The following is a 20,077-nucleotide window of genomic DNA, read 5'->3' as shown; positions in this document are numbered from 1 at the left end:
CTTCAAGTCTGTGATCTTTGCATAGTTACCTGGATCGTGTCTCGTTGACCACTGAGGATTTACTGTGCAATCAGGCGCTTTGGCCCACATGATTTTGTACCCAGGGGTAGGAAAGCAGCGCAAAGTGTTACAGGCCCTAAATATGTGATATGGTGGGGAACCTGCACCTTGATAGTGAGACATAAGACCTGCTGTACAATCAGGGACATGGCCCAGCTACGTCCCCCCCCCCCCCCATATCGCTTCCCAGTAAATCCAAAGTCGTCATGAAACAAACCGTGGAAAGAAAGGACAGAAAGAAAGAAAGGCTGAGAGTAATCTTGCCTGCTGGGTCGGTGAGAGAGTGCCCTAATAAATGAATTAGCATCTCAGTAAGGAGATCGCTTTGGGGCTGATATTGATCAGGCCGAGCCTGTGTGTTTGCCTGGGATTGTTTGGGGGGGATAATTGAGTGTCAGTCTCTGTCTGTGTCGTCTCGCTGGCGCCTGGCGCTTTCGCGTTTGCTAATTTTCACTAAATGTCTTCTCCTGGTACATCTATATCCCAACCGAGCAGTCAGGCTCCTGCTGGTCAAACCGTCCGTCTGACTAGGCTTTATTGATCATCGGGACGGGAGGAGGAGGGGCGGCGGCGGCGGCTGGAAGTGCGCAGAGGAGAAAGGGGGAAACGCTGCTGTCTCCCCGCCGGGAAAAGGGATTGATGCGCTTCTTAAGCTGCCTCCCGCGATCGCCTCTTTGCAGCCCTGTCTGCAGGTTCCTAGAGAGAGCTCGCTTGCCCCAATCTGCTTTTGTACATACACACACTGCGAACAAGTCCGGCTTCTAGGCTCTTAAGATTTGAGGCCGGTCCCCCTTTCCTGTCCCGGCTCCACCGTGCGCGCGATTTGGACCCGGGATCGGATTGCTGTGCTGCAAGTGGGTGCTAAGAGTTTATTTCCTTCTTCCTCCCTTTTAGCACCAAGTTTGGAAGAGGAATGCCTTTTTTAAAAAGGGGGGGGACCACCCTTCAGAGCCCGCCCCTCCCGGATCCCCAGAAGTTCATTTGGCTTAATTACATTTCCTCCCCATGTTTGCGCTACTAATTACACCGCCGCTCTAGCCCGGGAGAAAGTGAAGCGGAGCTGCTGGCGCTGCAGGACGCATCCTACCTTCTGTCCCTTCCCGCTGCTTTGAGTGACGCGGCGGCGCCGCCTATGGGAGCCGGGCTGGAGGGCAGCGAGGGGCGGGCCGGGGGCGGGCCGAGGCGGGTCAGGCGTCGGGGCGGGAGCATTATTTACAGAGCGAGCGCGGGGCGCCCAGAGAGCGGAGCCGGGCTTGTCGCTCGTCCTGCGCGCTGAGCGACCCCCGGCCGGAGCGTGGGTTCCCATGCGGCTGCAGCAAGGCTCGTGAGAGAGGCTTACGACGCCAGGAGCCGGTCGAGGCCGAGAGCGGGTCGCGCAGGGCAGCCCGCGGCGGGGTCCATGCGCTGTGCCCGGCCGGGGCATTGCCTTGCAGCGTTGCAAGGGGACGAGAGCCCTGGAGGGAGCGCGGAGACGCGGGCGGCGGCGGCGGCGGCGGCGAGGCCCGTGCGGGGAGGGTTAAATGGATCGCCACTCCAGCTTCATCTTCGTGTGGCTGCAACTGGAGCTGTGCGCCATGGCCATCCTGCTAACGAAAGGTGAGTCCAGCTCGCGAGAGGGGCTCCTTCCCGATCCGGGGGGGGGGGGGGAAGACTTTTTAAGTTCGCGGGGGGCTTGTCGGTCGGTAAGCAGAAGGAAAGAGAAGGCAAAGCCGTTGAGCACAAAAAAACCAAACGAACAAGGCAAGCGATGGACTCGGCGTTGGTGGTGCTAACGGGACGCCGCTATTTTGACAGGGGGGCAGCCCCACGGGAACGCGCAGCCCGGTCCTGCGCGCGTCTCCTCGGAAGCAAGGCGCACGGACCTGATGGTATTTATTCCCAAAGAGGAGGAAATAGGATAACGTAAAACTAGCACTACTTAAAATATTGCAGTGTACGTGCTGTCCTATGCATGGTTATTCAGAGGCAAGCCCCATTTCTGTTCAGTAGAAAAGCACGACTAGTATTGCACCCGAACTCAGGGGGGCTCGCTTCCAAGTCAACATGCGCAGGACTGGATTATGGGCTCTTTTTGGCGCAAGCAGCTCCCCTCTCTAAATCCAGCCCGGTTCACGAAAGCTCCCTTCCTTTTGAGATGCCTTATTTAATGCATTTCGATCCTTCGGCAGTTTTCAGATTTTTTTTTTGCCCTAAAATGAGCGGGGGGATCAAAACAAAATACGATGAAATACTGTTTCGAAGCGTGTGTGTGTGTAACCTATCCTAATCCCCGGAATGGAGACAACTCCTCGAAGAGGGAGGCGTGGGCCTGGGGTTGTTTTGCAGAGCAACGTGGTGGGCTGGCGAGCGCTGGTGCGTGTTGACAACCGTACAAAGGCTTAACGTGAGGATTGTCGCCCTGGGGGAAGCCTTTGAAGAGCTGCTGCGAGGCTTCCTGTAGGGTCAGGGGGAGGGCTGCTGGAGGAGACTGGGCGGGTACTCGGGAGCACCCGGAGGCTTTCTCCCGAAGAGAGACGGGCCTTGGCTGGGCGGGGGATGCAGGAGCGCGCGACCTGCGGAAGGGGGCGCTGCTGTCGTCCTCTGGGCTGCATCCAGGAGAGGCTCGGCCTCGCCTTCGAAGCGAAACCGAGCGGGATTTAAAACTTGCAAGGAGGCGCGTTCCAAGCTGGGGCTGATCCGTAGCAACTCCCGCCCTCCTGGGTGGCCGGGGGTGAAGCCCCACTGCGCCCAGCCTTGCGCTTAAACCCGGCTGCTGGCCTCTTCCAATTCCCTCGTCAAAGGCGCCCAGGGTCTCTGCAGCAGCAGCCGCCCCGTCGGGGTTGCATTGGTCGCCCAGCTGCCTCCCTCCCTCCCGCTAGCCCCCCTTGCGACGCGCTCTGGAGGGACGCCGTCGGTGGCGGGTGCGCGTTGGCAGTGACCGTCGAGAAGGGCTGTGCGCACGCAGCAGCCATTCCAGGGGGGTTGCATTTGGGGGAGCAGCCTAGTGCGGTCTCAAGCCCCGGCTTTTATTTCCTTTCTCCAGGCTGGGGAGTGAAACCTGGGGGGTGACGTCGTGGTGTCCGTTTGCTCTGCTAGAAGCAAGAGCGGGCTTAGCTTTCTTGTGGTGGGGTTGCCGCCCGTCGGAGGTGGCTTGGTGGGGCAGCAGCAGCAGCTCCCGGCCAGCGAGGCAAGCCCGGTAGCCATTTCCCCGGGGCAACTGCCCTTCCCTTGCCCGGCCGGGGCTTCTCCTGCTGCTGCTCCCGCTGCTCTCCCCTCCTGCGGCTGGCGAGCTCCGTGCGCCCGGCCCGGCGCGGCCTTTGAAGCGCTCTGCCAAGGCTTTGTGAGCGTGTCATGTTTCCTCCTGGGCTGAGCTTCGCAGGCCAGAACAAGCTCGCCTGTTCTTGGAAGTGGCGTTGCTTGGGTTTCCTTCCCCTTTCCCCGCCCCCCGCCAGAGCCTTGCCCCGCTTCGTTGAGGGAAGTCAGACCTTAGGGGCAAGCGGTTGTCAAAATGTTTTTGTTAGCTTGTCTTTAATGAACTTCTGAACGTCTCCAGCCCCCACACCCACCCTCTCCCTCTCCCTCTCCCTCTCCCTCTCCCTCTCCAAGCTTCAGAAAGCAGCGCTGGCCCAAGGCAAGCTTTACCTGTTTGCGGCTTTACCTGTTGATAAGGTAAAATTGGAAAGAGACCCGACTGTATGCCCTCCCTTATCCCTCGTGGCATGAGGAGAAATCCAGCCCATGCAAGTAAGGGAATTAAAATAAGTTTGCTCCTGCAAAGTGGCAACAACCAAAATTGTGTTTAGGCTGTGTGAACCAGCACTTGAATCCTTTAATTTACATATGAAGTTTACTTCTGAGTAAACATGTGCTGGATTGGGCTGTGCACCCTGATTGTGAGAGGTGACCCCACAAGTATGAGATGTGAACTGTTAAGCATCTTGCTGCAAATATTTGAAACTTCCTGTGTGTGTGTGTGTGTGTGTGCGCGCGCGAGCTCACACAATCCACTCTTCTCCCCTCCTCGCCACTTTAAAGAATAAAAACTTAACTGGGGGGGGGGAGGGGAGGAGGGAATGGGAGAGTTGATGTCTCCCTATAATTGCCACGTTTCACAGAGAGGAGGTTAAAGGATAAGCTAGCACAGTGCTGATGTGCTACAGTATTTATTTATTTTGGAAAGAAGGGTGTAATTAACCCCAAATAACAGCCCTTGCAGCAAGCAGAGGGAAGTCTTCTGGCCCCATCAAAGAGGGGCAGAGAAGGGAGTGACTGAGAGTAATGTGCAGTTGCAGATACTGAAACTATGCGCCTGATAATGATATAATTAGGGGATCACAGACTTCTGGCTGCTGTCGACTTCAAAAGCTTTCGGAGAAGCCTGCAGTCTCTCCTGTAGCCACCTTGACTAAAAGCAGACATTTTTCTTTAATAGCTACATACAGTAACAAGAAAGAGGAGGGGAACAGAAAGGGCATTGTTCACTGTTTGAAAATACCAAATACCCTCCCTGGCCTTTTCCATAGCTCAGGAAGAAACTTTATGAATTGACAGAAATAAAAGGTTTGTTCCCCCCCTTCAAAAATACGATAACACAAAAATGCCATTCTCTTCTGCTGAGGGGGTGGTGGTGGAATGTGTGTCTCTAATTAAAATGGAGTTGTAATAACCCGATGACTAGTCCATCATGTTTTGTTTATGAGACTTTGCTTGGTCAGGAAAAGAGGATTGTACGAACTATTGAAACACACATTATTTTCTCTCTTGTGATGCTCTCAAGACTGGAGTGGGAAAGGACTAGCTTATAGATCTCCCCCTTCCCCACCCCCAAAAAGAGTGTTTTGTGTTTATCCACAACTTGTTTCAGTGAAAGCTGCTCAGCCCTCGGACTTGACTTGCTGGACAATAGTTGCTTAAATGACATTTGCTTTCGAAAAGGGGACTTAGGAAGTTACATGATTGGTGGCGGCGGAACAGAAGTCCTTAAGGAAAGAGAAGTGCCTTCTGTAAATCTAAGAACATTGGACTTCTGGGCCCAACTGCTTGAAGAAGGATATCCGGAATGCAAATGTCGCCTGCTTGGTGACATGTAACACATCCCATATTATTTTTTGAATCTTGCTCTGGTTACCTGTTTTGGTGGAGAACCTCAAGGGACTCCCAAAAATGCAAACACTTATTTCATCTCTGTGATGAAAGACTTTCAAGCAACTGAATAAGGGAAATGCTTTCTGTCAAACTAGTTCTCTGAATGTTTAAGCAAGCTTTTGAACTGCATGTATTCTTTGGCAGGCTTGGGCTTCAGATCTTGCTTCACACATTTACACAAATGAGGGGCAAGCTTGTTTACATACGGGCACTGTGTCATTTGGCTTTGATTAAGCAGTTTATTAAAATGTAATGGCATTCTAGGGAAGGCTGAACTTAAGATAGTCTGGAAGGCGAGAGCCCTGCAGAACTGTATGTATGTGTAAATGTGTTTGTAATTCATATCTTAAGCATAAGCAGGGACATAGTATATATAGTGCAATATGACCTGGGTGCTAAAAATTAATCTCTGGGTACCTATGTACCTTAAATATAACTCTTAATTTGGCAGGAGGAAGTTAGGATTTTAAGGGCTTCACTTTTTAAAAAAGGAATAAGTGGCAGTTCTCTTGTGGCTGAATCCCACCCCCTTTTTTTCTAAAATAAGTGCTATTCATCACTGTGGTTGTTAATACACTTCCTCCAGTAGTTTCTGAAGCTGAGAGACAGATCCAGATTGCCTCCCAGCTTCCTTCCTTCCATTCTCTGAATTGATGGAACAGATTTGAGCTGAAACGTCGAGAAGACAGTACAGTTTCTCTGTACTGTATAGTAAAATGAATGCATTTCTGAAGAATGTAAAATGAATATGTTTTAAAGCAGTTCCTTCAGAATTTTTTTGTGGTTTCCTGTGCGTTTTTTGTTCCATACAAACAGTAGAGGATTTTCAGTCCAAATGTTTACCCTTTTTGACCACATGATGGATTGGGGAGTGGGGGGGGGGAGAAGGGAGGTGGTGGAAGGAGGGTTCAATCTTGCCACCTCCCCCATTTATGAGCTTTCATATAAGTTGAAAGAGGTTGATTTTGGCAAGCAAGAGACACTGATTGTAAACTAAAGATTTCCTGTTTTATAATAAAAACTAAAAAGATATTTTGCATGAGAAGACGATGCTGTGAGGAAGCCAGATGCTTGGCGCACATGGGATGTGTGACTATTGTCATTATGTCCTGTTTCGTGAGTTCCCCAGGGGCTACTTTTGGAAATGAAATGCTGGGTTAGATGGACCCAACAAAGCAATCCTTGTGTTAAGAATTAACTTAAATAAAAATGCATGCACGATTTTAGTACATAATTCCATAAGGTGTTGGCTAAAGCTCTTAAATACTGGCACCGTGCCAAAAGGCAGTAAACAATTCCAACCACTTTGATTAATTCTGCCAGGCGTAAATATTTGAAGTGTGCTTTTGAATTTGCTATATGCTGACGTATGCAATGTAGGTTTTGTTTTAGAGCAGAGATGGAGAACCAGTTGCAGTAGGTTCAGTTTCCATATAAGCCACAGTCTGCATAGCCCAACGGCTGGGCATAAATGGAAGTTGTATTCCAGCAACTTGGTTTATAATAACTAGTATCAAAGGTAATGTAAAGGACAAGTATCTGCAGATTTGCTAAATGGGGAGTCATTGCTGCCCAAAGACCTGGAGATGAGCTGGTATGTGATAAGTGACCAGTTTACAGATTTTTGCCTATGGAACTTTGCTTCATATGGAATAAGCACCCTAATCCCTATTCGTCTACTGCTTCAGCTGCTAGAGTGGTGACTTGTTCCACTGCAGCTGAATTGCTGGTGGTTCTGCAGGTGGGGCAGAACCATGCAGCTTGGGTATTTTTGATGGAAACTCTTACAACTTTGTGCCTACTCAAGGCGCACATGGATGCTGTCTTCACTTTTGCATAAGAGGTTATGCCCCTCTCCCTAGTTCTTTGGCTAAGTAAGTTAAAGCCCACCTACACATGGCAGCTCCTCCCACGTGGTGGCAATTTCGGACGGATTCTATGCAACACCATCCTCCCCACAGGGACTCCGATTTGTCATGCCTGCTATGGGGATCTTGTACACTGTGCAGAGCAAGAGCCAGGAATGGACGAAAGGTAGATCTCTGGATGGTCTGCAGAAAATCTGGAAGGGCTTCCATGTCTTGGTGGTTTGGCAAAATTGTCAGGAAAATTGTTTTTGTACCATGATTGGCCATGTCCTGTTTGCTTATATATCTCCCCTGGAGATGCTTGCCTGTACAATAGGAGTATTAATTGATTGCCTTTTCCCATGGCTGTGCGCAGCTCTGTTGACCAGTTCTATAGAGACCTGTGTTGGAATCCTTGATCTATAGCAGGGATAGTCATCGTGGTGCCCTCAAGATGTTTTTGGACTACAACACCCATCAGCCACAGCCAGTATGGGCACGGCACTTATCATGGAAGATGGGAGGTGGAGGGCTTCATCTCTAAGCCTGTTTTCAAAAGAGACACTTATTTTGTTTGTTACTCAACCATCTTAATGCCAGTATTGAGGATACAGGGTATCTTAAATCCTTACTGATTTGCTGTCACTTTACTTTTGTTGCAGGTGAAATTAGATGCTACTGTGATGCTGCACACTGTGTTGCAACAGGCTATATGTGCAAATCTGAGCTCAATGCTTGCTTCTCTAGACTGCTTGACCCTCAGAACAGCCATTCCCCACTTACGCATGGCTGCTTGGACTCTCTTGCAAGCACATCGGACATCTGTCAAGCTAAACAGGCCCAAAACCACTCTGGAACTGCCATTCCTACGTTGGAGTGTTGTCACGAAGATATGTGCAACTACAGAGGGCTGTACGATGTTCTCTCTCCTTCCAGAGGGGAGCCTTCGGGTAAGTCGTGCTCTCGTCTGATACATAAGTTTGCTTGCAACAGGCAAGACCTTGTTTTGTCTGCTAATGATTTTGGTCTTTTAATACAACTAGGCACGCTGGAGTGGGAGGCATGTGGCTAGACAGATCTCTGCCAAATATCTTTGTATCTGCATTAGCATGAGACACAAAGTTTGCTCCTTTTCAAGCAGGCCTGGCATCTTGCCTGGGAAAACTTGTTCAGGGAGGGGCACTACTTTAAGAAACCTAATTGTGCCCAATTTAGTCAGGGGAAAATAAAACTATTAGAATGTGCAAATGAACTTTATGGAAGCCTGTTAAGTTTTAATGAAAACATGCACACAGCTTTTAATTTAAATCTGCTGCTTTGTTACTTCGCATACACGAAGGTGAAATCATCAAGTCAAAGAGAATAAAGTCCCAACGACTTTTCCCACAGCCGGGTGAAGTTAGTTATTTGAAAGTATGCAAATAATTCATCTGACTCAACAAACTTCGGTGTTGCAATTTCACTCATGCCCTGCAGGTCATGGAAGTAAAATAAAAATAAATCTCTCCATCACTGGGTGTATCCATTTAATTGAATTGATGTACCTGGTGTATTCATAACATTGAAGTTGATTTTTCCTTGCATGGAAGGCTTGTGGTCCTCAGGATGTAGGATTCCAAATCCCATCAACCCCACCCAGCACGACCATTGGTCCGAGATGATGGGAGTTGTAGTCCACTGTTAGGGGAGGACACAGCTTCCCCATTCCTATAGTAAAGCTTAGGGGGACCATCTGGCAGCTTTGCGTACATGGGGTGCAGCAATTGTTTTGTATTTGCTTCCGTAATGATGGTCACTAGTACAGCAAAACCAAATGCCTGCTATGATGGTCCTTTTTTGTGTGGCTTGCTGAAGCACCTCACAACTCTTATCTTTGCAATCGTGTGAAAAGAAGAGATAGCAACTTGCCCCGTGGCTCACCTTGTAAATTGCAGAGCTGGAATTTCCATGTGCTTTGGAACAAATCGGGGTTTGCCTCTGCAAACACAGAGCAAATAGTTTCAGTCTGGTCCTATCTCCTTGGTGTTTGCCCCTATGCCGGATAAATATCGCATTGCAATATTTCATTACATGTTTTGTGTACCTAAACATGTAATACGTACAGAAGCGTAGAGCTGCTGAATGGAAAGCTGGGTTCCTAGTGTCCATATTGACCATATTGACCTTAGGTTTTCTTTGGTGGTATGTGAACATCTAAGGCAGGGGTCAGTAACCTTTTTCAGCTGTGGACCGGTCCACCGTCCCTCAGACGGTGTGAGAGCCAGTGTGGTGTAGTGGTTAAGAGCAGTAGATTTGTAATCTGGGGAACCGGGTTCGCGTCTCCGCTCCTCCACATGCAGCTGCTGGGTGACCTTGGGCCAGTCACAGTTCTTTGAAGTCTCTCAGCCCCACTCACCCCACAGAGTGTTTGTTGTGGGGGAGGAAGGGAAAGGAGAATGTTAGCCGCTTTGAGACTCCTTTGGGTAGTGATAAAGCAGGATATCAAATCCAAACTCTTCTTCTTCTTCAGACAAGGTGGTGGGCCAGACTATATTTTGAAAAAAATAATAATGAACCAATTCCTATGTCCCACAAATAACCCAGAGATGCATTTTAAACAAAAGCACACATTCTACTCATGTAAAAACACGCTGATTCCCAGACTGTCCATGGGCCAGATTTAGAATCTGGCCCCCTGGCCTTAGGTTGCATACCCCTGACCTAAGGACATGGAAATGCCCTCCTGTCTGGTGCACACTGGTTCCAAATACAGTGGTAATTTGTAACAAGGGTTAACACCAGTGATGTCACATTACTGCATAACCCTGGGCTGGGGTACCTGTGACCCTCCGGATGTTACTGGATTACAACCCCCACCAACCTGGCCCTTGACCTGGGGCTGATGGCAGCTGGGACAATGTCTGGAGAGCAATAGGGTTCTCTGGATCCAGCGTAGCCTAAGCGAATAGCCGAGTTTCTCTAGAATCTGCAAGCTTTGGGTGGTGATCAGGTTAGGGAGAAAAATGTAGAGAGCACCCCTCTTTGAAATGAGCAGACCTTTCCCCCTTCCATCACCTGAGAGGGTAGTCTTAAAAAGAAAGGGGCTTCCATTTTTTTTGCGGTTGAAACACAGGCTTTAGCATGTGGAACGGAAGGGACCTTTCTGAACACCATCCCTCTCTCCTTTCTTGCAGGACAAGGGAGCAGATACCAGCACGAAGGCAGCAGAAACCTCATCACGAAGGTTCAGGAGCTCACCTCCTCCAAAGAACTGTGGTTCCGGGCAGCTGTCATTGCCGTCCCCATCGCTGGCGGGCTGATCCTGGTGCTCCTCATCATGCTAGCTCTGCGCATGCTCAGGAGCGAGAACAAAAGACTGCAAGACCAGCGGCAGCAGATGCTGTCCCGATTGCACTACAGCTTCCACGGGCATCATTCCAAAAAGGGACAGGTTGCCAAGCTAGACTTGGAGTGCATGGTGCCAGTCACGGGGCACGAGAACTGCTGCATGACCTGCGAGAAGATGAGGCAGCCGGACTTGGGCAGTGACAAAATACTCTCGCTAGTCCACTGGGGAATGTATGGCGGGCATGGAAAGCTGGAATTTGTGTGATCACGTCGCCTTTTGGTCTTTTTATATATATATATATACAACTATATTTTAAAATTTTGTTCTTTAAAATTGCTAGGAAAACTTTTCCAAGGCCTTTGGGTTCTGCTGGACAGGAGCACTTTATACAGGGAAAGCCTACAGTCATTAATTGTGTTTTGTTTTTTTTAAAGAAAACAAAGGACCTCTGCAGATTGAACCTTGGATATATGTCTTCTGAAGGATCCCAAAAGTTACCTTATTTGCACAGAGTAAATACATTCAAATGTATTGTTTGCTTTAAAGTTATGAAAGCAAAAAAACCGAGAAGTTGTACACACTGTTACCAGGGTTGTCTGAGCTGTAGGGAGGTGGAAATTTTGAGTTATACTATTAAATTGTATGCAAGTTCTGATGTAAAGATTTTTAAAATATATATAATTATATATATATATATATTTGTCTGAAACCTATTTTGTGGTTTTGTGTAAGAAGCACTACCCTTCTAGTAGAAGCACTACATAAAGTGTTAACCGTAGAGTTTCCTTTAGTGTTTAATCAGGTTCACGTAAGTGAACTCTGGTGTTCATTCAGGTAAAGTCACATAACCTGAATCTGCTGCCTCCCCTTGCTAGCCTTTTCAATGCTTCAGCTTTCCAGACAGGAGAAAAACGTATTTCATGCCCTTTTGCTCTAAAGGCAAATAGCATCCTAGCAGTTTCTGATATTTGTGGTCCAGCTACAGCCTCTGTATCATGCAGATTCTAATCTTCCCCTAGGCAGCATGGAACAGAACAGTCTGCCAGATTGTGTCTTCTTGGAGTCTAAAATATTCCAGGCATATTCTGGGATCTCTGTTAGCAGGAAGGGCTGGGTTGCACAGTGGTTGGAGAAGGTTGAAGTTGACCTAGCTTCAAATCCTTGTTTGGTAATGAAGCTCCATGGGTGACCCTTTGGCCTGACACACTTCCACAGGTTAAAATAGGCAACAGGGGGAAAAACAAACACCTATATGTCACCTTGAGCTCCTTGGACGAAAGGTGAGATACAAATAAATGACAATGCATGAAAGATTTATTCGGCAGACAGGTGGGCAGCAATCCTTCATGCCTTTCCCAAATATGATATAACAATGCACTAACATCATTGTGAAATATCTGTGGATGCTCCTTCGAATTCTTTCTCAAACATGACCAAAATGGTTCACCTGCCTTGATTATGTTTTGCTAGGGCAACCATTATCTGCAGGTGCGGGATTTGACTTGCTGGCCATTAATTATAACCTAGCCCTGTATGCAGAAAGCTAGGAGGTCAGGGGAAAGTGTTCAGCTTACCTTTCCTGATAGTTTTGTTTCAATGGGGATTCTCTTCCCCTCCGCACCAAATGAGGAGTGTTTTAAAAGGTGGTCTGTCTTTCCAACGCATTGCCCATGTGGTACATGCTCTGAACAGTTTACCGTCTTCATCTGACTATGTATTCTACATGTCTCCTGCTTGACTGTCTTGGTACTAATTCCTGCTGACTTCAGTGGGACATAATCCCAGGTAAGCATGCATAAGACTGCTGTCTTAGTCTCTCCTGCCAGTGCTGTTTCAACATTGGTATCGGTGGAATACTAAATATGGGATGGGTTGAGGCTGCAATGGAAGAACACCAAAACAATCTTATACCTTCTGAAAAGTCTAAATGGAGAAATGTACAATGGCCTGGGGAAGTGAAGTCTCCCTCTACCAAAACTACGGCCAGAGGAGTTTTACAGTGATGCCTCGGGTTAAGTACTTAATTCGTTCCGGAGGTCCGTTCTTAACCTGAAACTGTTCTTAACCTGAAGCACCACTTTAGCTAATGGGGCCTCCTGCTGCCGCCGAGCCACCAGAGCACGATTTCTGTTGTCATCCTGAAGCAAAGTTCTTAACCCGAGGTACTATTTCTGTGTTAGCGGAGTCTGTAACCTGAAGCGTCTGTAACCTGAAGTGTATGTAACCCGAGGTACCACTGTATTGGATGGTAGGCCTGGCAAGCAAGAATTTTGGGTAAACAAGAGAGCTGTTTTTACTTGCTCCCATTTGCTAATGTGGGAAGTAGCTGAATGGGCATGATCCAGACAACTGTGCTTGTCCCGCTGCAGTCAATGGGACTTTTAAAGCAGCACTAATGTTTGGTGTTCAGGGGGAGCCTGCCCACCCCAACTATGTTTTGCGAGCATTCAGAAGTTGTGATAACCCCATGGTTTATTGCTCTTGATGTGGTATAAATCACAGACAATGCATGATTTCTCATATCCGTAAGTCGAGGAGGAGATCAACCAGACAGGGGGAAATAAAGACCAGTACCTGAAATGTCTTGGCTTACAATTCTCTACATGTTTACTTCAGAGTAAGCTCTATTGAGAACACTGGGACTGGCTTCAAAATTATCAGAGAAGAACGGGCTGCATGTCTCTCATTTAAGGCCCTTCCTTGTTTCTGATCTCCAGGCCCCTGGCCCCTTCTCTCCAGCTTTTCTTGTGTCCTACTGATTTCAGCCTCTCCTCTTGACTCCTGCTTAACTGATTCTTTTAAAAAGCCCTTACACCACAGGGGGGTTGACCTTCCGAAATACCAAATGTGTCTGCTTTGGAAAGAGCCCTGCTCAAAAGAGCCCGTAAATCTGGTTTCAATATTGGGTGATTACAGGCTGAGCAGGGAGCTTGAAAGTAACCAGCCTCCTCTGGTAGCTCAGGCACTGGGCAGGCTTATCTGGGTGGCAAATCTGAGGCTTGCTAGCTATCTTACTTCTTCCACTGTTTACAGCTGCCAAAGCCAATAAATTCAGTCCAGATTAATTCACATGTAACGAAGATCAGAATCCAACTCAGTCAGCAGCAGAAAGTCTTTGCTTTCCCTTGCTTTAGGGCAAAGAGCAAGGAAGCTCTTCTCCCCCCCCCCACCCCCCCCACCCTTTGACTTTTCCTTGCATACTGGCCTCCTTTTGTAGGCTTCTAAAAGCAGACCTATTGGTCTCCAAAGCAGAACCCAAGCAGCAATTTTATTAGAAAGATGAAAGTATCCTAATTACACTAGCAAATGTGTTTTTTCCCTTATTTGTATCCTCCTAAAAACTTTCTCCATAGCGACTCCCAAGTGTGTGTGTGCATGCTCACACTTTGAGAGTTTGTTTTTCACAACCAAGCCTTATATACATTTTAGGAAAAATGCACATGTATGCCACTGGGCATGAAGATGCATTTGCTTCGCATTAGGATTGTGTGTAAGAGACAGACACTATTGGGGCTGGGTAACCTTAGCCATCCTGATGTTGTTAGACTGCGGCTCTTGCCATCCCTGACCACTGGCTTTGAGTTCAGCAATATTTGGAGGGCTGCAGGTTCGCCATACAGTAGATACTGTCTGTCATCCATTCATAGACTGGCTCTTAGATGAATACTGACAAGGACTAAATAATATATTGAAAGTGTGCAAATGGCCAAACAGATCTAGCATGGTTTAGCTAAACATTTCAGCTTCCACCTTACTCAGTAATGTAACTGGGATTTCAGATGAATGCTCTGGGAGCCAATATAACACCTTTTATATATATATAGCACATTCAGAATCAATGAATTCTAGGGAGTGGCGTGAGCAAAACAGACTTTGGTTTTTCTTATTATAAAAAAGAGTAGACATAAATGAAGGGTAATTTTCCAGACTGAGTTCATGCGGTGCTAGGATCTTGAGCCTAGACCCAAAAAGACTCTTCCTAATATCCACAGGTTTGATGGTTGCTTGAAAGGAAATATCAGAAACATGACTCTGCCTTCCTCACTGACCGGATTTACATATAAGCTAAACAAGCTATAGCTTATTTAAAGGGAAAAAACAATGTACATTTCCAAAATAGAAGTTCAACAATTACTTTGATAAAATACATATTTTGTTGTGTGCAAATGACTTTAGATACCTATTAGGTCCTTAAATTACAAAAAACCAGCGACAATTTGTTGTTGACAAAGGACAGCTGGACATATAAAAGGCCCCATTACCTTCATTATCTTAGGGCCACATGAAACCTAAATCTAGCCCTGCTGACCATTAACCAGCCTGGCTATAAACTATTCCATACCAGACCTAGATCATTTGCCTGGGCAACAGTCTGGATTAGGCCTTGTGTGGAATGATCCAAAATTTTTGCTTGCGGCCTCCAGCCTGCTTGTGTCCTTCCTCCCTTTTTGCTCTCTTTGTTTTGTGGCTGGTGAGTGACTGGTCACATCCACAGCATACATCTCATGCACATTACTTCCCCGAAAGAATCCTGGGAACTCTAGTTTTTTATAGGCGCTAGGGAATTCTAGCTCTGTGAGGGTTCTAGCATGGAATGTGGTGGTGCTGTCAGGGTAGGATTTGAGAACGGGGGGTGGGGTGGGGTGGGGTGGGAGGAAGCCATGTGTTTTAAATATATGCTGTGGGTGTGATCCCTGTCTCAGAACGGTACAGTTCCCAGCTGCACAGGTACCTATAGCTTGGCTACCTATAGCTTAGTGTTGACCCTAAAGTATTCATGAATACCCCTCCTCTTAAGCATACTGGTAAACGGGCCCCTGACTTTTAGGTCCAGTCGTGGCTGACTCTGGGGTTGCTGCGCTCATCTCGCTTTATTGGCCAAAGGAGCCAGCGTACAGCTTCCGGGTCATGTGGCCAGCATGACTTAGCCGCTTCTGGCGAACCAGAGCAGCGCACAGAAACGCCGTTTACCTTCCCTCCAGAGTGGTACCTATTTATCTACTTGCACTTTGACGTGCTTTTGAACTGCTAGGTTGGCAGGAGCAGGGACCGAGCAACGGGAGCTCACCCCGTCGCGGGGATTCAAACTGCCGACCTTCTGATCGGCAAGCCCAAGAGGCTCAGTGGTTTAGACCACAGCACCACCCGTGTACTATACTGTTATTAAGCATGCTATACTGTGCTTAATAAGAGTGAGCATATAAATAGTGAAATATAAACAAATGTACAAGCAGAAGGATTCTTTTACTGGATAAACAAATGTTAAATTCCACAAAACTTCAAATCTTAGGCTGTGTATGAAATATACTGTCAAAGCATGTTCAAAACAGTATTCTTTGCAACCCAGTCAGATAAGTGGCATGTTAATAAATAAAAATTCCTCCTCCTCCTCCTCCTCCTCCTCCTCCTCCTCCTCCTCCTCCTCTTCTTCTTCTTCTTCTTCTTCTTCTTCTTCTTCTTCTTCTTCTTCTTCTCCTCCTCCTAAACATATATTTAAGGAAAAAAAGCACTGATGATAATCCCTTAGTCAACAGCTGCATAATTAATGATTTCCAATCGTGATGTTACAGTATATAAATTTATAAAGCTTCAGGTGAAGAACTCAAACTATTATCTTTATTCTGCCCTGTGTGTGAAAACTGATATGTCCATGGAGATACCCTCTGACATTTATGGCATTGTCTTTTTCACTTATCAGCTGTTGTTTTCTCCCATTGTGGCTTGGGGCAGAATAATAATAATAATATAATAGGATAATTTACCCTCTGTCATCCTTGCTTTTCTTTTGCCAATGATCTGCTGCTGTTGTGGGGCTGCCTCCATTAAGGCAGATGGGACCGGAAGCCCCTGTAGTTTACCCCTGACAGAATCAACCATTAGCAACAACTCTTAACAAACTACAGGGCCCAGGATGGTCTGAGGGCAAAAGTGTACTTCGAATGTGGTGAAGTGCACTCTGCAAAAGAGGCTTCAACTGTGTGGAGTTACCATTTGCCCAAGGACAGATTCAGGGATCCTTGAGCCTCAGCCTTTGCTTCCTTTGTTTCACCCTTTATGTATCACGTTATTCTTCCTCTAACCAAGCCACTTGTTCCACTTCCCATCCTCAAAGGCCTTCAATAAACAGAAGTTATCAGGTTTCAGGGTTATTTCTCCAAAAGAGTGGTGCATGGCTACCTTTGGAGAATTGGCTTGTAACCCTAGCTCTTCGTCAAGTCTCTTTCTATTGTGTGTGGTTACAGATCCACTACTGCCTAACAGAACTACCCCACAGACACGTAAGACCCCTAAATATGAAACACATTTCACCTGCACAACCAGGAAGTGGGAGCTCAAAGTGCATGCAGAGCAGATAAGCAAGGGAAACAAGCCACATAGGAAAAAGTGAAGTCACACCTATGCGGTATATGGCCAAATAGCTAAAAGTGAAGATCGTCTAGAAGACAGGAGTCCACTGGTTTTGTATGCTGAAGCAAGAGTCATACCAATTTTCCTTCTTGTTTCTGTTCTTGGAACAGGGTGACCTGCTTTTAATCTTTTCCCAGCTATGAGGCTCACTGGGTGACACCTGACCACCCCTCTCTCACACACAGAGCTACCCCACAGGATTGTTGTATGGGGAAAATTGGGTAACCCCATGTCTCCTACTCCTTAGAGGAACGCTGAGGTCCTACCTGCAAGTTGGCTATGGTGAGAACAGGTTGCTGGATTAGACTAGGCATCAGCCCTATATCTCACGGGATATATACATACGATAAATAAATGTGGACCAAATACAGTGTGTTGTATTTGGAATACAGTACAACAATGGAATAAAGTTAAAATGTTTGGGAAATTTAAAGTGCTGACAGAGTGATATAATTCGCCATGTCCAAATATGTTTTGTGGTATTTAAATGAAGGCAGAATTTGGCCCTCGGACTTCAAGGGCGGTATAAGAAGATTAACTCCGGGAGAACAAAAGAGCTGTTGTCACAAAGAGGCCTTAGTAATGAAAGCCAGCCCAAGAGAATGGATGTGTCTGAGGTAAGCAGAATTCTCACATTATTGAATTTTTGAAATAGTTCCCCTTGAGGCATCAGTGAATTCTCTCTCTCTCTCTCTCTTTTTTTTGTCAGGACGCCTGTTCGTATATTATAAGCAGTAGGGCTCTTCTCGCTTTTGGCTATAGGATTTCATTAGGAACAGGGAAGGATGAATCAACCATTTTATGAGATTCGCATTAAATATATATATTGAACACCCCCCCTCCCGCCGCCCCGCAAACAAGCGAGAGAAGGGAAGGAGTCAGCAGATTAAGGTTATCTCTCTGGGGGAGTCTGATGTCTCCAACAATATGAATCCTGGCTCCCTCCAAATAAACAAACACAGTCTTTTCTTTTGTCTTACTCCTAGACTTTGTTTCCATCTCTCATAATCCCTGTGGGGAAAGCCTGAAGTAAAACAAACAGCAAATAAAAGAAGCAAAGAGAAAGAGGGCCACACTTAAACACACAAAGAAGAGGGGAGAGAGAGAACAATTTTCCAGTCTTGAAATGAAGATGCGGATCCCAGGAGAGGACAGCCCAGGGGGTTAAAACACTTTGCCCCCGCTTTTCAGGAGCAACTAAGCATTACATTGTTTCCCCAGCTTTTAGCAGTGCGGCGTATGACATTGGAGAAGTAGTTGCCATTTTTAAGGAAAAGGCTGTAAGGCAAACAGGCCAGGATGCTAAGGGCTGAATAAGTGGCTCGGCTGGTGTAGCCCAATAGAGCAGGCATAGGCAAACCTGGCCCTCCAGACATTTTGAGACTACAATTACCATCATCCCTGACCACTGGTCCTGTTAGCTAGAGATGATGGGAGTTGTAGTCCCACAACATCTGGAGGGCGATCCCACAATATCTGGGTGGGGCTGGGTGGGTGGAGGTGTGGAACTGCGTGGAGTCCACTGGGTCAATGGGTGCAGTTCACTCTTGTTGCTGATTCTGGTCTGTGCTGTGAATACGTCTGAGCATGGGTTTTAGTGTAAAGGAGAGAGGAACCCTGCAGGGTGGGAAGGGGGAATGAAGAGAACCCCATAGCCAGGGTTGACCCAAGACATTTTAAGGTGAAGGTCAAGATGGCCCTTTGTTCCACATACAGAAGCCTAAACAGGCAGCCAAAGGTTACTTTAACACTGAACAGTGCTTATCTATCTATCATCTATATCTATCATCTATCATCTATCTATCTATCTATCTATCTATCTATCTATCTATCTATCTATCTATCATCTATCTATCTATCTATCTATCTATCATCTATCTATCTATCATCTATCTATCATCTATCATCTATCTATCATCTATCAATCTATATCTATATCTATCTATCTATCTATCTATCTATCTATCTATCTATCTATCTATCATCTATCTATCTATCTATCTATCTATCTATCTAATCTATCTATATCTATCTATCTATCTATCTATCTATCTATCTATCTATCTATCTATCTATCTATCTATATCTATCTATCTATCTATCTATCATTCATCTATCTATATCTATCTATCTATCTATCTATCTATCTATCTATCTATCTATCTATCTATCTATCTATCATCTATCTATATCTATCTATCTATCTATCTATCTATCTATCTATCTATCTATCTATCTATCTATCATCTATCTATATCTATCTATCTATCTATCTATCTATCTATCTATCTATCTATCTATATCTATCTATCTATCTATCTATCTATCTATCTCTCTATCTATCTATCTCTCTATCTCTATCTATCTATCTATCTATCTATCTATCTATCTATCTATCTATCTATCTATCATCTATCTCTATCTATCTATCTATCTATCTATCTATCTATCTATCTATCTATCTATCTATCTATCATCTATCTATCTATCTATCATCTATCTATCTATCTATCTATCTATCTATCTATATCTATCTATCTATCTATCTATCATCTATCTATCTATCTATCTATCTATCTATCTATCTATCTATCATCTATCATCTATCTATCATCTATCTATCTATATCTATCATCTGCTGCATTTTTTCAGTCTTAAAAAGAGCCTCTGCAGCAAGCAACTTACAATAAAGTAACAATAAAACCAAGAGTAAACACCAGGAGCAGAATAAAACAACCAGAGTATAAACAATAGGCGAGACAAAATAATATTCAAACCAAAATCTATAATCTTGTCACAGGATGCAGTGAAACTTAATTTACACTTCTACAATATACATGCCTTAAATATCAGCTGATTTTCACTGCTTTAAAGGGAATACTGGATCCAAATCCTATTGCTTCAAATTGTCACATGTTTTACGAAACAGAGTTGCATTGTCTGTCTTAAGTAATCCAAAGTTGTTTTCCCCCTGAGACCTATTACATGGTATTTTGAGGGAAAGGCTTAGAAGTGTCAAGAAACTACAGTTTAATGTCATTTATTGATGAATGGCTGAGGCCATATCTGAAAAATGCAGATGCTCCAAAGTTCCTGCAGCCCCAAGTGCTGTTTACACAAGGCTGACATAGGCATAAAGTGACAAGGTGGCGTGCATAGTGGTTTTGGCTAACCAAAGTGGGGGTCATGGGTTTTACTAGAGATACAATTTTCTTGGGTAGGAAGGAAGAGGAGTGGAATGGAAAAAGGGGGCTGAAATGTAAGAGTTTTCAATAGATATGTTGATGTAAAAGACGCGGGTGGCGCTGTG

At 45.8% G+C, this 20,077-nt stretch overlaps 1 protein-coding gene and 1 long non-coding RNA gene across 3 annotated transcripts in view; one reads left to right on the top strand and one right to left on the bottom strand.

Moving 5' to 3' along the window:
* LOC310828145 overlaps window positions 1-20,077 on the bottom strand; it is a 582,793-nt gene that overhangs the window by 22,694 nt on the left and 540,022 nt on the right. The gene's annotated exons all lie outside the window — the stretch shown is intronic.
* On the top strand, window positions 1,369-11,053 carry BAMBI (BMP and activin membrane bound inhibitor). Of its 2 annotated transcripts, none has more exons than XM_083706167.1 (3): window positions 1,369-1,656; window positions 7,694-7,981; window positions 10,205-11,053. In XM_083706167.1, exons 1-3 carry the CDS (start codon window positions 1,581-1,583, stop codon window positions 10,621-10,623), a joined length of 783 nt encoding a protein of 260 aa, XP_083562293.1. In that variant the 5' UTR covers window positions 1,369-1,580; the 3' UTR covers window positions 10,624-11,053. The 2 variants fall into 2 exon arrangements, with proteins under 2 accessions (XP_083562293.1, XP_083562294.1); XM_083706168.1 differs by lacking the exon at window positions 1,369-1,656 and adding an exon at window positions 3,628-3,783.

This window comes from Podarcis gaigeae (genome assembly GCF_964106915.1).
Source record: "Podarcis gaigeae genome assembly, chromosome: 12".
In the NCBI taxonomy this organism is placed as follows: domain Eukaryota; kingdom Metazoa; phylum Chordata; class Lepidosauria; order Squamata; family Lacertidae; genus Podarcis; species Podarcis gaigeae.
The sequence above is the reverse complement of the archived record's forward strand: the minus strand, read 5'-3'. Positions and strand labels throughout refer to the sequence as shown.

Excerpts from the sequence above, each read along its gene's own strand:
- BAMBI (XM_083706167.1), top strand. The coding sequence starts at position 1,581 with ATGGATCGCCACTCCAGCTTCATCTTCGTGTGGCTGCAACTGGAGCTG. Across the intron at positions 1,657-7,693 it reads GGCCATCCTGCTAACGAAAG|GTGAAATTAGATGCTACTGT; the intron begins GTGAGTCCAGCT and ends CTTTTGTTGCAG. Across the intron at positions 7,982-10,204 it reads TTCCAGAGGGGAGCCTTCGG|GACAAGGGAGCAGATACCAG; the intron begins GTAAGTCGTGCT and ends CCTTTCTTGCAG.